Source organism: Lycium barbarum, chromosome 8 (genome assembly GCF_019175385.1).
Source record: "Lycium barbarum isolate Lr01 chromosome 8, ASM1917538v2, whole genome shotgun sequence".
NCBI classification, from domain to species: Eukaryota; Viridiplantae; Streptophyta; class Magnoliopsida; order Solanales; family Solanaceae; genus Lycium; species Lycium barbarum.
Window position 1 is genome coordinate 93,951,217 of NC_083344.1, and position 16,981 is coordinate 93,968,197.

General features: G+C 37.8%; 1 protein-coding gene across 1 annotated transcript in view; it reads left to right on the forward strand.

The window, feature by feature from the left end:
- LOC132606319 (probable inactive ATP-dependent zinc metalloprotease FTSHI 5, chloroplastic) overlaps window positions 1–14,598 on the forward strand; it is a 31,326-nt gene extending 16,728 nt beyond the window's left edge. The window contains exons 13-19 of the mRNA XM_060319758.1: window positions 2,415–2,534; window positions 7,743–7,928; window positions 8,025–8,099; window positions 8,612–8,671; window positions 11,275–11,382; window positions 12,744–12,821; window positions 14,093–14,598. Coding sequence (XP_060175741.1) covers window positions 2,415–2,534; window positions 7,743–7,928; window positions 8,025–8,099; window positions 8,612–8,671; window positions 11,275–11,382; window positions 12,744–12,821; window positions 14,093–14,164 — 699 coding nt within the window. The 3' untranslated portion in view covers window positions 14,165–14,598. The remainder of the gene's footprint in view (window positions 1–2,414; window positions 2,535–7,742; window positions 7,929–8,024; window positions 8,100–8,611; window positions 8,672–11,274; window positions 11,383–12,743; window positions 12,822–14,092) is intronic.
- The last annotated feature ends 2,383 nt before the right edge of the window (window positions 14,599–16,981 follow it).

The window sequence follows — 16,981 nt, forward strand, 5'->3', positions numbered from 1 at the left end:
GAAGATCAAAATAGATAGGTGGGGCTCAACTCAGCTTAAACCTGTTGGATTTGCTAACCAATTGATAAACTGCACTTTCGCACTTGGATGATGTCAGTCTTCTTAGGTTAACCAGCCTCAAGACTGCTTGCTACCAGCAATATACTCTTTATCTGTTCATTTTCAACAGCATCACACAAAAAGTAAGGTTTCATATTTGAGGAGGTGAGCTATTGCTAGCCTGTACATATTCTGGTTGGAGCCCCTTTAGATATCCACTCTGTGCTGCTTTATCTAGCGGTCTGCCTCCCATCATAAAGAGGAAGGCAGAAATGATAGTGGATCATCACTATCAAAACCCCTAGAGCTTCCAAAGATATCTAGTAGATTATTTAAGAGGATTGAGAATCTGACAATAGATATGCAGTACTAATCCGGCTTCTCCATTTTTTGTGGAACCCATTTTCCAATTAATGTTCTCCATGGGTGTGATCATACCCTTTTCCAAGTCTAGCCAGCATAGTAGTACCAGCACTTCCCTTCAATTCTCTCAAAGCAGTTAAGCTCATTAGCAATTAAAAGTTTAAAACTGCATCAAGAATCTGCTTCTCATCAATAAAAGCATTTCAAGCACCAGGGAGTTTTTTTTTTTTTTTTTCAGAAACTGGTAAATTTGTATTCCTAAGGATATGCTGGAGACCTTCAAAAGTGTTAGTCTAAAAACAGAAATAGAAAAGAGATACTTACAGGGATTTTAATAAGTCTACAAAATGATCTATCTCCTCTAATCCTATTTCTTTACACCAAAAGTAGAAAGATACTATACAATTCCATTTTACTTTCTGAGTGGAATTGGATCTATCTTTAAAACACCTCCCATTCCTTTCTTTCCAGATGGTCCAGCAGATACAATGTGGGATCATCCTCCACCACTTCTTTTGACTCTTGCTGCCTCCTCTTCTCATCCAACAACTTAGTAGATCTGCAGTGTGCTCTGGCATAGTCCATGTTGTCTCTGTCAGGTTGAATAATAGGGTTGAATAATAGGGACCATAGTTCTGCTGTGAATTTGCAGTGAAGAAAGAGGTGGTTGTTGGTTTCATCAGTTTCATTGCATAGAAAACATCTGGAGACTATGATGTTTCCTTTTTTCTTCAACACTTCATGAGTCAAACAAGCCCTCTTTGCCACCAACCAAGTGAAACATTTCACCTTGGTTGGTGCTGGACACTTCCAAATTTTTATCCAAAATCTTTGGTGCTCCTCATTCTGCCCTATGTCCTCCTTTCTGTAAGGTCTGTTTACTGAGAATTGTCCATCACTATTGTGTCTCCATCTCAAAGTGTCTGCATCAGTGTTGGTACCCTGGAAGTTACCAATCCTGCTCAACAGATCAGCCACCCTATCTATCTCCCAATCATTCAAAAATCTTCTGAAAGTTAAGTCCCATCCCTGTACACTCCATATTTCATTTATTGTCACCTCTGGATTATTGCATAAAATGAACAAGTCTGGATAAGTATCCATAAGTGGGACTTGCTCATTCCAAGCATCCTTCCAGAACCTTGTTTTTTTCCCATCACCTATTCCCATCACCTACTTTCATCTTCATGTTTCTTTCCAGCTTTGGCCAAAGTGCTCTTATAGTCTTCCAAACTCCAACTCCATAAGTGCCATTGCATACATTTGTACACCAGTGATTGAGTTCACCAAACTTGCATTTGATAACCTCCTTCCACAATGCATTTTCCTCAGTGTTGTATCTCCATAGCCATTTCATCAATAAGCTGTTATTTTGAGACCTCAAGTTTCGTATACCCAGCCCACCCCATTTTTTCCCCTGCATTGCAACCTGCCATTTCACTAATTTGTAACCTTTGCCCTCTTTATTCCCTTGCCACAAAAATTCCCTTCTGAGTCTGTCTAATTTTTTCTGGATGTTTGCTGGTAAGGGAAACAGAGACATAACATAAGTAGGCAAAGAATCCAGAACAGAATTGATCAGGGTAACCCTTCCTCCCAAAGATAAGTATTGAGCCTTCCACCTAGCAAGTTTCTTTTCTGTTTTCTCCACTATCCCATCCCAAATTCCTTCTGCTTTGTGGTTGCTGCCTAGAGGCATGCCAAGATAAGCTGTAGGCAAGTTCTCCACTTTACACCCTAAAATGTGAGCAAGAGTCTGTAAGTTTGGCACCTCCTTAATTGGAAACAGACTAGTTTTCGCCAGGGAGTTCAAGTGGATTCTTCAGTCTTGCTGTTAGTAGTTCAGCAACTTTGTTAAACTACTGGAGAAAAAGATTAACCAACTCTAGAACTTCTAGAGCGGAGTTATCTTTAGCCAATAGTCAACGAGAACTGCCTATACTGGAAACATTTTTATTATCTCTTCATGTATGACACAACATGAATTGACTGTACATTTAATTTTTTTGTAGTGGACAATGGAAACAAAGTTTCCTCATGCTGTTTGGGCTGCAGGTCGAAGTTTAATTGCTCTTCTTCTACCAAACTTCGATGTTGTGGATAATCTGTGGCTTGAGCCTTTCTCTTGGGAGGTACTTTATTCTGTTTCTTCTTTAGAAGCTGCTTGTTATGATAAGTGTGATTGTAGTTATATCTTTATTTTTTTTCCTTTTTTTGATGAAGCATATCTTTATTTTTTTTCCTTAAATTAAAAGAGAAAGCAAGAGAAACTTATTAAGCCGATGTTATTAACCTATGAGAGAAGTAATGGTTCTACAGAGTAAGTGTCACACTAAGGTGGCGTTTGTTTTTATTAAGAGCACATCTAAACATTTAGATGTTTTTTAAATTTGAATACTGAATAATTAAGACTGTCTTCTCAATATTAAATGTTTACAATTTATCTTTATTAAAAAGTTAATAAATACAAATTTCAAATAAAATAATTTAGATAGTATATCCACAAAATATTACGTTTTATGGCGGTGGTTGTTGGTGGTAGTAATTGTCCGGCAAGACTGCTAGTGTGGTGGTTGGAGGTGTTTGTGCTGTTAGAGGTGGTTGCTGGTAGCTAAGTTGCTTGGACTCTTCACCTTCGGTGCTGCACCCGTGTCGACACGACATGGGTGTGGGTGTGGATCCGTACCGGATTTGGTCAACCAATTTTGGGTACTTTGACCAAAATCGACGGACAAATTCGGGACAGATACAATAATTTCTGTAATCAAAACAAAAGTAAGGTGAGATTGAAGACAATGAAATACCTTTTATATGGAAATTTCTGTGTAAGTTATTTTCCTTTTATCTCCTGGGATTCTCCTCTTAATCAATATTTTCTCCTCGGGATACATTGTTAGTTTTCCACATAATGTCTCATAATTAGACTTATAACTCTATTTTTAGATATTTGAATTATTTTTAGCCTAATACCCACACCCGTATACGTACCTAGATCTGTACCCCCCAAATCTCAAACTTTGGATCATGAAGGACCCGAACTCTGGATCATGAAGGATCCGAACTCTGGATCCACACCCGTAGCGGACACTGCACCCAAGTCGAAGCCATTGGCTGGCGGCGATGGTAGTGGTAGGCAGTAGTGGTATCTGTGATGGTGAAAGTTGGTGGTGGTGGTAATGGTGGTGGCTGACAGTGGTGAGTGTGTAGTGGTAGTCCGTGGAGATTATGGACACAATGGTGGTGAAAAGTCATTTTTGGAGAACTCTTTAATTGAATAGCCTCTTAATATTATTAAGACCATGTTCAAGATCTGAATGATTTAGATTTATTTTGACCCATTAAGTGGTTAAATTAAAATTAAAAAAAGCACTTAATGTCTGAGGTCTGAACGATTTAGATTAAGACCTCCATTAAATGTAGACAAATGGGGCCTATGTGTCACAAAAAGAAAGTAAGTTATCAATCAGCAGTTCAGCACTCATTACTGTTAAAGGCAAATATAAGGATTTTCAGTTTCTGTTATTGTGGCCAACCTTTTTATTGTTTGTTCTACAAATTGTTTCTTTTGGAACATTTTAAAATAAATTACATATTTGAAAACTACACGACAAGTACTACAAGTCAACACACCTAATGATTCAAAATAGTTTGAGAAAATTATAGTCAAAGAAAAAGTGTTTTGATTCCCAAATAGTAACACCTTCACATGAATGGGATGGAGAGAGTATCTATTATCAATACCTGGTGATTCTAGTGATAAGAAAAATATCATTGACACATGTAATAATTACTGCAATATTTCTTCATTACCTGAAGATGGTTTCTTTCATCAGAATAGTGCATTAGAAGTAGTGCTAAGCTCTTACAAAGAGTATGTTCTCTGCTTTTTTGTGTACTTCTTGTATACATGCGTTTTCTTCTCCCAACTTTAATACAATTATTTACTTTGTCAAAAAAAGAAAAAAAATGGTACGTTCATTTGTTTACTACTTAATACCTACACCCCTAGCTGCCGTATCACTTCCAGAGAATTTTATTCTCTTAACTTCTGCCTCCAAAAACAGAAGGAAAAGGGAATAGAGATTTCTAGTCTTCTGTACATTTCTCTTATTTTTTTATTTTATTTTTATTTTCTCCTTTGCGTCAAGAAGCAATCCTTGAGCCTTTTAGTTGGGTGAATATGTTCTTATGTTGTGCTTTTCTTTAAGGTACATAATACTCCCTCTGCCCATTTTATGTCACACACACTCCTTTTTATTACTCCCTCTGGTTAAATATATGTGACGCACTTTCCTTATAAGTTTGTTTTAAAAAAATGACACATTTCTATATTTGGAAACAATTTAACTTTAAACTTTTCATTTACCCATTCTACCCGTAATGAGAAGCTTTTATATTGACACAAATGTTATGGAATGTTTAAGATCACAAGTTTCAAATGTCTTATAGCCACACAAATATTGTGGCTTGTTTAAGACCACAAGTTTCAAAAGTCTTTTTTCGCCTTAAAACTCTTTGCCAATCAAGCTACATCACATAAATTGAAACGGGGGGAGTATGTCCTAAAAAGAATGACACCTTTCTATATTGAGAACAATTTAACTTTAAACTTTCCGTTTTACTCTTGATGAGATTATTTATAGCCACATAAATGTCTATGAACTACGTAGAACATAAATTTCAAAAGTCTTTCTTTAATTCTTGAATTACATGCACAGTCAAAACACTGTCAACATCAACGGGGCGGAAGGAGTATAACTTGAGGTTTTCGTACTTGGTCTTGGAATCACCTGTTAATCCAACGTTTTCCATACATGTGAGTTTCAATAATTGGTTTACTAGTTTGGATGAATATAGAGTGAGAGTTGTGATAGATTAATGAACTAAAAAGGATGAATGTAAAAATTATGGGAACGTAACGTTTATGTACTTTCTTTTTATCATTTCGACGACAAAAACGGCAGCTTTTGAACGCCTGTATGCTGAACTAGAAGAGAAAGGAGGGGATCAGAAATTGTTCAGGCTAGCCAAGGCGAGGGAGAGAAAGGCACGTGATGTGGTTCAAGTGAAGTGCATCAATGACGAGCATGGCAAAGTATTGGTAGAGGAGACTCTCATTAGATGGCGATGACAGTCATACTTCTCCAAACTCTTAAATGAAGAAGGGGACAGAGACATTGTGTTGGGAGATTTAGAACATACAGGAAGGCGTCACGATTTTGGGTATTGCAGGAGTATTAAGGTTGAGGAGGTTAAGGGTGCTGTTCGTACGATGCGCAGGGGAAGAGCGACCGGACCTGACGAGATTCCTGGGGAATTTTGGAAGAGTGCGGGCCCGGCAGGTTTGGAGTGGCTGACTAGGTTGTTTAATGTCATTTTTAAGACGGCAATGATGCTTGAAGAATGGAGGTCGAGTGTAATGGTCCCTCTATACAAGAACAAGGGAGATATCCAGAGTTGCAACAACTATAGAGGTATCAAGCTGCTAAGCCATACTATGAAAGTATGGGAAAGGGTGGTGGAGATGAGGGTGAGGAAAGGCGTGTCTATTTCAGAGAATCAGTACGGATTCATGCCGGGACGCTCAACTACAGAGGCCATCCATCTTGTGAGGAGACTGGTGGAGCAGTATAGGGAGAGGAAGAGGGACTTACACATGGTATTCATCGACCTAGAAAAGGCTTACGACAAAGTTCCAAGAGAGATCCTATGGAGATGCTTGGAGGCTAAAGGTGTACCTGTGGCGTACATTAGGGTGATCAAGGACATGTATGAGGGAGCCAAAACCAGGGTAAGGACAGTAGGAGGAGACTCAGAGCACTTTCCAGTTGTGATGGGGTTGCATCAAGGATCAGCTCTTAGTCCTTTTTTATTTGCCTTGGTGATGGATGGATTGACGCGGCAAATTCAAGGTGAGGTGCCATGGTGTATGCTTTTCGCGGATGACATAGTCCTGATCGACGAGACTTGTGGCGGAGTTAACGCTAAGCTGGAGGATTGGAGACAAACTCTGGAGTCTAAAGGGTTTAAGCTGAGTAGGACCAACACAGAGTACTTAGAGTGTAAGTTTAGTGAAGCACCTCAAGAGGCTGGCTTGGAAGTGAGGCTTGGTACCCAAGCCATCCAGAAGAAAAGTAGTTTCAAGTATCTTGGGTCTATTATGCAAGGCAACGGGGAGATTGACGATGATGTCACACATCGTATTGGGGCAGGGTGGATGAAATGAAGGCTTGCTTCCGGAGTGCTATGTGACAAGAAGGTGCCATCACAACTTAAGGGCAAGTTCTACAAAGTGGTGGTTAGACCGACTATGTTGTATGGGGCGGAGTGTTGGCCAGTTAAGATTTCTCACGTTCAAAAGATGAAAGTTGCTGAGATGAGAATGTTGAGATGGATGTGTGGCCACACTAGGAGTGACAGGATTAGGAATGAGGATATTCGGGACAAGGTGGGAGTGGCCTCGGTGGAAGACAAGATGCGAGAAGCGAGATTGAGATGGTTTGGGCATGTGAAGAGGAGAGACACAGATGCCCCAGTGCGGAGGTGTGAGAGGTTGGCCATGGATGGTTTCAGACGAGGTAGGGGTAGGCCAAAGAAGTATTGGGGAGAGGTAATTAGACATGACATGGCGCAGTTACAGCTTACCGAGGACATGACCTTAGATAGGAGGGTTTGGAGGACCCACATTAGGGTAGAAGGCTAGTAGATAGTCTCATTATCCTGTCTTATTAGTAGTCGCATTATCGTAGTATAATTTCTTGTGCTCTGATTTATGCTATTATCTGTTATTTCCTGTGCTTTGATTATTCTATGATATCTGTGTCGCTTGCGTTACTTCATTTTCAAATCGCTTGGAATCTCTTAGCCTTATCTGACCTCTTTTTATGTTTTTTATTGAGCCGAGTGTCTTTCGGAAACAACCGTCCTACCTTGGTAGGAGTAAGGTCTGCGTACACTCTACCCTCCCCAGACCCCACATTGTGGGATTTCACTGGGTTGTTGTTGTTGTTGTTGTTGTTGTATTGTGAGAGAGCATATTCAGTACTGAAACCCTCTTCTGGGGGTTGATCTATCCGCGTAATACCCCTGCAGCTTTTCAAGGAATAATCCTTTTCTGCCCCTGTGGTTTGATCCGTCTGCCATAAGGTTTGGTGAGTTGTACGCTGACACTCCCCCCAACTCCTTATGGATTTTACCCTATGTTTTTTGGTGATTTCTCATAGGTGTGCATACAATTAACATTCATACTTCAATCCATGTAAGATTGCCTCATTGGATTGTGTGCTTGGTCTGTTCTGGAAGATGTTGACTTTTACAAAGTTTTGGCCTGCTCATTTCAGGGAATTGGGTGTACAAAGATCACAAAGGCTAAAAATGAAGGTTCTATCAGTGGGAATGTTGAATCAAGATCATATCTTGAAAAGAGACTAGTTTTTTGCTTTGGTTCTTATGTTGCGGCCCAGCTATTGCTTCCATTTGGGGAAGAAAACATTCTATCTTCTTCAGAGCTGCAGCAGGCTCAAGAGGTTGTACAAGACTCTTCTGGCCCTCTTGAACTGTAATTCTCTCATGTATGCTGCTGTGGATACTAGGACCTAATAATTCATAGTATTTTGTGACAGATAGCTACTAGGATGGTGATTCAATATGGTTGGGGCCCTGATGATAGTCCTACAATTTACCATCATGGCAATTCGGTATTTACCTTTATTTTCCCAATCTTATACTTGACCGCATGATCTTTTATTTTATTCAAATATATTTGCTCTTTGTGTCTTCACTATAGATATTTCATAGTTTTCATGAATCATTTCTCTTTCCTAAATATATTAATGAAATCTTACAAGTCACCTTGCCAACAACACCAAGTTGTTTGCTATGATAACCTTGGCTGCAAACAGTTAGGGGTAACCAAACCAGAAAATAATTTCACCTCGACGTTAATGAGTGAACCACATCTCTGCCATGGAAGTATCTTGCCTAAATGCTTTGCATATGGAAATGGAAACTCAAATGGTGTTGTTTCACACTTAGTTCTTATAGATATGTGTGCTTGTACAAACATTTGTCGAACATAAAGTAACTGACTGCCATTGTATATCTTTGTGCGTGACTAATTTGCTTTCCCCCCCCCCCCCCCCCCCCCCCCCCCCCCGGTTTATATATTTTTGTCTTATCGTCTTCTTTTCCCCGTTGCTGCTCTGAATAGGTCACGGCTTTGAGTATGGGAAACCATTTTGAATATGAGATGGCTGCAAAAGTGGAAAAGGTATGAAGTTGCCTATTGAGTAGTCCTTTTAATTGATATGATATGAAACATTATTTTCGTGTTATATGAGAATTCTATGTACAAATTTTTCTTGCTTCAATGGAACTGTGGGCCACAAATAGTACCTAATCATTGTAACAAGTCCAAATATCCAGAGGCAGGTGGTTGAACAACTGTCTTTTTGGCCTCTTCTTATAGCTCCCACCATCTGGCTTGACTTTATCTAAACTGTACATGTAGTAGTCGTAGTGTGCTTGGGCCTGTTATCAGGAGGGTTACTTAACATCTTTGATAAGAAATAAGAGAAAAGATGTGGAGGATGCGTGAAAACAAAGGTTTAAGTTCAGGTATTTGGATAAATGTCTATGTAAGACACTCACACTATTGTGTTTGCACATTTATCTAGGTAGAAGTTTAACCGAGTACAACACTCACAACACTCTCCCTTGGTTGCATGCCTGTTGAATGTATCTAGCTTGTTGCTTATGTAGCTAGTCTGGTAACTTATAGGTGACTTGAAGAATATTTTTATCAGTTGATCGTTTGGTTTCGCCAGTTGTTTATTTGGTTTTACAATTGTCTTGTACAATGTTGGCCTAGCAACAAGAACAACATACCCAGTGTAACCCCACAAAGTGGGGTTTGGGGAGGGTAGAGTGTTCCCAGGCCTTACCCCTACCTTGAGAGGTAGAATGTTGTACAATGTTGGCCACTTGGCCTAAGATGAATTTAAATGGAGAAACATGATCATTGAGGATTCATATAGCCGACCCTAACTTGTTTGGGTAGGCTGAGTTGTTGTTGGTCACTTTGTTTTACAAATCTACGGCCAATGTTTTTCTTCTCTAACAAAATGATAGTTGATTTTGATATGTTTGGTTCTCTCAAAACATCTTTATATTGCATTCATCGCGACGTGGTGTGCAGCTTGATTACCGCTAAGAACTGTCATGATATATCGTGGATCACAACTCTTCCAAATGTTTGAATCTATCTGCGTATTACTAGGTTTATGGCTATGTTAGACCTGCTCAAGCTACTAAGGTCTACAACCGTAGAGGCAAGAGTAAAAATATAGCCTAAATGTATTTGTGTTTATTTATTAATTACTATGATTATGTATTTACATATAGTTTGTGCTATTTATATTAGAAAGAAGGATCGGTTTTGGTGGTTTCGTCAACTGAGAAATCACATTATAAAAGCGAGAGATGTCATTGGTGTACAGAGCACGACCCTGTTCTCAAACTTAAAAGCAGAACTAGAATGGACAAAACAAGGGCATCAATTTAGAATCAACAGACTTCAATAAGAGGCTACACAATTGAGCATCAATCTTTTCTCATTTGACTTCTAGACTACACAATTGTGCATCAATTTTTTCTCATTCTCCTCGAACCTTCTCTTCAATACCCTTAGCTTGTTTAAGTGATCTTGAACACTTTGTCTTCTGCATTTTAATTGAACAGAAGAGGATCAAGATAAGTAAGTTGCACTATCTACCAATGGTTTTGTGGTAATCACTTGGTTTGAGTTACTGGAAACTTTAGTTTTAGAAACAAAAGCATCTGAGCCAGGCGACATTTTCGACAAATCAGAGGAGTTTCAACACCAAAATATCAAATCAGGGGAATAATGTTCCCAAGTTATGACCTCAAGTGCCAGAAACAATGGGTAAATTAACCAAAAACCAGAAAATTTCTCGCCAGAACAGTGTTTCTGGCCTTCTCGAAATAGAGCTGGTGGTAAATTGAAGAGGTGAAACCCACAGGTGAAAGTATCTCGTCAGAAAGTAGTCGAAAGATCTCTCACGTGCCTGTGCATGAGGTAACCTCGACGGGAATATTAAAAGACTTCCCGGTGCGTGCAGGCGCGTGGAAGCTCCGATGGGGCTGGGCTTTATGGGATCTCATCGCTGAAGGATTCCAAGCTCGTTAGTGGTGTTGGTTGATGTACAACCCTCAGGGAAAGTGATGCAGTGACAGTAGCTGGAGTATATGACATGGTGATGATGTTTTTCCTTCTTCCTGGCATCACCAGTAAGATACACAGTGACTAATACCTCACAAGGGCTGTGATACCATGTGAAAATGGAACAAGGAAGAGTTACTGAGAGAAAAACACGGCTAGATTATTCCCTCAAGCTATTGGGGTTTAAAAGCTAAATTTTACATGTTCTAAGAAAGGAAAGAGAATCAAAATACATAATTACAGGAAGTAAATCAAGCTAATTGATCCCAACGGATGTATATACTATATTTACGAAATCTAGAATATTTACAAGATTCTAACAGAATTGAAGGCACACGACTTACATGTGAATGAATTGATCTTATCAGGTTGCAACATAGAACAAAGCCTTGCTGGTGTAACAGCCAGAAATAAAGAAAAACTTCTGCTACCAGCATCCTGAAAGTTGATTGTTCTTGAATAAGATATTTGGAATTTTGAAACCTTTTGTTTGTGAAGGTGAATATGCCTATACTGATGAAACTCGGAAAGAACCTACTGATAGAGTTACTTAAAAGTGATGTTGCTTGTATAATCATAGAGCAGCAATTTCCTTAACCCGATAATCATCCTGCCTTGATTTTTTGGTACAGATGTACTATATGGCTTATGATAAAGCAAAAGACATGCTTCAGACAAATCGACAAGTGCTAGAGAAGATTGTGGAGGAGCTGCTCAAGTACGAAGTCTTGACAAGAAAGGTAAGCTTGTGCGTTTGAAATTGCAAAAATAATTCTGCATTCTGAAAGTTCGTCCTTTATAAACTGAAGTTCTTCGTGGTTCCCCTGGGTCTTAATAGTTTAAGATTTTTTGTTGGGATAGCACTTCTTTGGCATTCTATTTTGCATGAACAAGGTTTTCATGTAATTCTTGTGATCTTTGCTTTGCCCTTAGCAAATGGCAGCACCTAAGCGAGTCCCCAGTGATTAAGTAAAGCCAGACCTGATTCATTAGCTAATAATTCCTAAACATACAATTCCTGGATAAATGGCTGTAGAAATGGAAGAAGAGAAGATAAATCTCTTATTGAAATTGGTAGTTAACAACATACAAGGGACTCCTTAGCTAGGAGCTTTGATTTGGAATTCCAAATTACTATGATATAATCACTAAAATGTTTCTATACAAATATACATATTTCAGTAATTCTGTCAACTTTAATTATGCCCCTCCAAATTGTTGACAAGTCGGCCAAATAGTGTCACGAAATAGTGAACAATCATGGAAAGATAAAGGGCCGCTGGATTTTTAACCCAAAATTTTGCTAGTGATTGCATAGTTAAAGAAAATGCTTCTTGTAGCACGCTCATAAGGGAATTAATGCGAGTCACCAAAAAGTAGTATAGTAATGTAATTAGTGTAGTTTGAATTGGTGAATAGCGTAAAGGAAAGGTTTCCGGAGCATTACCCAAAAAGTTGCTGGAAAAATTGTCAGAAGTATAACGCAATAGGACAAAGCCACTGGAATGTCTGATCAATCACCGGAAAAAGGAGTGTTTCCAGAAAGAGGCAATAATATTAAAGTATAAGATGAATGATAAGTCTCTGGTAAAGCAAGAATGCAGTACATTGAAAATTGTAACTTCCCCAAACAATTTTCTTCTGCATTGAAAATTTGAAATTCAGCAGCTGTGTAAAAATTCTTGGGAATTATCTATATTACAAGATTGAGGAGACATTTACCTGCTAAACTACTTCCTCAATTGTTTAACAGGAGTTCTAGCTCTCATTCATTTTCATTGGCTATGCGAGAGTAGGATTACTACATTGTCCTTTCACTATGACATTCTGAGTGATGCTGTACTAACCTTCAAGTCTTCAACATATCTTCATACATTATTCATAATTTTGTGTTCTCTCCCTGTTAACTAATTTTTTTAGTATCCACTAGGATAGGATTACCCCGTTGGTCTTTCAAAATGATATTCTGAGTGTTTCTGTACCCAAGTACCAACCCTCAACATACCTTGTTACATGACTCATAATTTAGTGTTCATTTTCTGCTTACTGATTTTCTCTATATGATGTTTCTTAATGGTCTTTATTCTTCTTTAACTTACAGGATCTGGAGCGAATTATTGCAGATAATGCTGGGATGCGTGAACAAGAACCATTCTTCCTTTCGAAAACGGATAATGAGGTACTGATTCTCAATCCTCGGGGAACAAGTGATGTATAAGTTTATTCTACCATCTACTCTTCAATTTCTTAGATGATAACAGTTCCACAGAGTTTACCTTGGGCTGACCTAACCACTAACAGAAAGAGAACCTTGGACTTGGCTAGATTTCCTAAATGAATACGGAAGAAATTGCCATCAGATGTGCTTGAAGAAACAGTTAAATGATGCTAGGTTTTCTGCTAAGCTTCTAATCAATGTCTATTAAGGACTAAATAAACCCGAGAAGTAGTTCAAGGAAGAATTATCGTATAGTGTACGTAGAGCAATCCAGATGCTTACTTTGCTGTGAAATAACACCTAGAGGAGACAGAAACACAATTGTAATAAAGGCAAACTAGCTAGTTTAAGATCTTAAGTCATAGGTTAACCTAATAAAATAAAAGATAGTGACACACAATAGCTTAAAGACATTCCTGATCTGCATACAACAAATATTGCTGGATTTCCACGAGTCCTAGGGGGAAATTTATTCAAAGAGAAAAGACAAATCTTCTACTTAGTAAGCCTAAGTTACTGCCAATAATGCCAAAATTATTCTTGATAATTATTGTGCAAGACTTTCAGAGTCTGGTAAGTATCTTTAGCTGATTCCTCCAGGGCTTTTAATCCTAACTGAAATTTTGTTCTTTCTGCAATTTGGATTACCATGCTAGAAAATCATTCCTTCTTTAACCTGACAGCCGGCATTTGTGCTTCCCTTTTCTGTATATCATTTATCTTCAGCTTATATGAAAACTGCAGTGTAAACTTACAGTCATGTACATTGTTTCTTCCCAAAGTGGGGGAGCTGGGAGAATATAAGTTTGAGATATATTGGGTACCAACAAAGCATTACTTGGTGCTCGATGATAAGCTCTGAGCCTTTAGAGTTGAGGCATGAGAAAATATTGGTAAACAATTCATTTACAAATTTCGAGGCCAAATGATGAGCTGAAGGTTGAGAGTTGACACATCAATTGAGCGCTGAAACATGCTGAAGCTTTTGTGATTGTTTGGTCTGTTAATGGATGGATATGTTCGCACAATTTCTCTAATACCTGTGAGCTGATCATGAATTCAGCTTGCACCCAGTGAGAAACCAAACCTAAAGAGCTTTTATATGATTGGTATGCATAAAATCTAGATGTCTCAGAAACTTAGCTTGGAACTTCCTTCATCTATGTGCATGCTTATAATCCATCCCCTTTTTTTGAGTATGCCAAATTTACATACAACTTTTACCTGTGCAGCCTGTGCTAGAAAATTTCCTACAAGAAAATGGAAAAGCTTCTTCGGTGGAATTTTTAACAGCTGCGAATTAAATTGGAGGAACGACACGTATCACCTTCCGGCTATCAGTTCATGCTTGCAGTTCCCCAATCTGATTGGATATTTTAGCACATGCATATTTATTGATGTCAAGATGTAGTTCTCTTCTGTTTTTTCTTTAATCATTTATTTTCTCTTTCTTTTTATTGTATTTTATTTATCTTTTTGCTTTGCTTCATGAGGGGTAAGAAAAGGAGTTGGAGTAAAGAGGGGTATGGGCAGTTTGTAGGTTCAGGTTGAGAAGTGGTTGCATCCATTTTTCCTTCTCATCTGGGATGAGATTGTATATTTGCTTATTATGTCTTTTGCTAATTTGTTCTAGGAAATTTGTATTTTAGTAGTCATAATTTTTTTGCCATGGTTTGTACACAATTACTTGAGCTGATAAATTCCCATTGATTTTCTAATGAGATCTGCAATTGCCTCACTTCAATCTTTTAACCTGTATGTCGGTTTGACAAACTTGAGATGCAACTCTTGCAGTGATGATCGGGTAAGGCAAATATATATAAAAAAATATAACGAAGGGTAAATATAACTTTTTTTGAAGAGTACAGGGGCAAAGGGCAAATATGACCTTTTTCTGTATTTTCTATTGCCCCTTTCGTCTGTTGGCTTAAATAAAGTGCACCTTAGATTGCGGACTCCACATAAATTGAAATAGAGAGAGTATAATGTATTTAACCATTCCTTCAAGAAAATTGACATTGTTTTAGAACGATCCAGAAAGAAAGTTGGGTTCCTAAATATATGTGAAATGTATTATTTTTAACATGGCATTCTTAAAATAACCTCATTCCTTTACGACAAATAATAAAATCGCTTACATGAAACCAACACATTTTACTAGCCTACTATGAAGGCAAAATGTAATTAATTAAATTTAACTTCTATGCGCTGAAAGTTTAATAACCTAATCATAGTTGCACATTCAATAAGAGCATGAACTTCCTTTTTTGCATGCATTATTGCACTTGCCACAGTGCTTCTTGTTAACATATATGTTCACACACAAACCTTGGCAGCACCTCAGAGTATTTTCACTTGTTACCACATTTCCCACAATTCAATCTATCATTGAGGACGTTTACACATTGGCTTTTTGCAACAATCTGGCCCTTGACTGCCCTTAGCAGCACAAACCCTAGGATATTTATCACACGTTGCAACATATCGTGGTTTTGGGGCAAGAAAAGAGCTCTCCCCTCTCGAATAAGTTGCACCTAAGCCTTCAAGAAGTAATTCTTGACTAGACAATGAAGGAAAGAGAGCAATAAGCAATTGATTGTAAGATAACAAATAAGCACTTCAATGAATTCATGTTTAGTTAAAGGCCAGGTTTCGTAATATTAAGTTTCACTAGCTTCATTTGAAAGTAGATTGAGAATATAAGTGGTATTTATAGGGAATTGTCGGGAATGAATGTTGTAATTAATGGTGGTCTCAATCAGTGATTCTTACAACAAAATCAAAGTCGTGGAAGCATGGCCTAAGAAGGAATGGAATAGCTGGAAAAACTTGAATTAAGGGTTGCTTAGATGGTCAGCACCCTTCACCTACAATCTCGGGGTCATGGAATCGAGTCACCAAAGGAGCAATAGCTCCAACAAAGGGGATCAAAGGAGAGGAGATTTTTTGTTTATAGAAAAACTATAGTGACTAATTCCTGATGTGCCAATTAATCAAGGATGTTAAGAAGAAATTTCCTCATAGCAAATATTGAAGGCTTTGCCATTTAGAAGTACACTACAGGAAATGAGACTTTAGGGCATTAAAGTCGAAAAATTGTCACAAGAGATCTTTCATGGTGACCTGATGGGCGCTAAAAACAGTCCCATCACTAAAACTTATTATGGAGTCGTCACAAAGAGTTACTTTCGAGGTCACCACTAAATTTTAGGCATTCGTCGACAATATTTGTGTTTTAAAACTAAGCAAGCAATTTGCTCAAGTAAAATTTGTAACAATTAAAAGCCGAGGGACCACACTCCACAATTAATTAGGTGTACTTATATTTAACTTTTGTTATCTTTATTACTATTATTTATTCTAACCCTATGTTCAAAATTAAATTTTGAATTAGTTTGCTAGTTCCATAATCTTAAATCTAAATTACCCAATTTAGACTATAAAAACTCAAGATTTCGTGGTTCAAGTTACGCCAAATACAAATAATCCTATTTCTCATACAAACCAATAAAACTATAACAATATTCCCAAAAAAAAAAAAAAAATAATTAGTACTTTCTCCATATTAATATTCCATCTGTAAATGCTTCCTCCAGGTTAGTTGCTCGCTGTGTTAATTTCTTAGCTCAGCTAGTAAAGGTGATTCAATCCGAAGTTAAAATGTCATTAAACTGAAAAATCACCTTTAGACTAGTTTACAAATTTCGGTTTATTACAAGAATGGTCTGTAGCAGAATACTTACTGTACCTTTCTTTTGATGATATATTTTGTTTACTTGAACGTAGAAGGTGTTGCTAACTCAACTACCCGGTAAGTTGTAAATCTCTTTTTGTAGGAAATTTCTTCATTTCCAAGGCTCGATGCAAATTATCCCACCAGATCCTGCGCTGGTATAGTCAAATTGTGTTACAATTTACACTGGGATGATTTTGGTTGACCAAAATAATTATAAGAGTCTGGCTTTCCACAGATTTTGTTACATATATGCACTTATGGAGACTTCTAGAGTAACAAATTCATCTTCGCATTTTGGCTTTTGTTGAAATCTATATACAATATAAAGTTATACATAGACAAGGTGATGTGACACCCTCTATGACTAGCATTCCTATTTATCTTT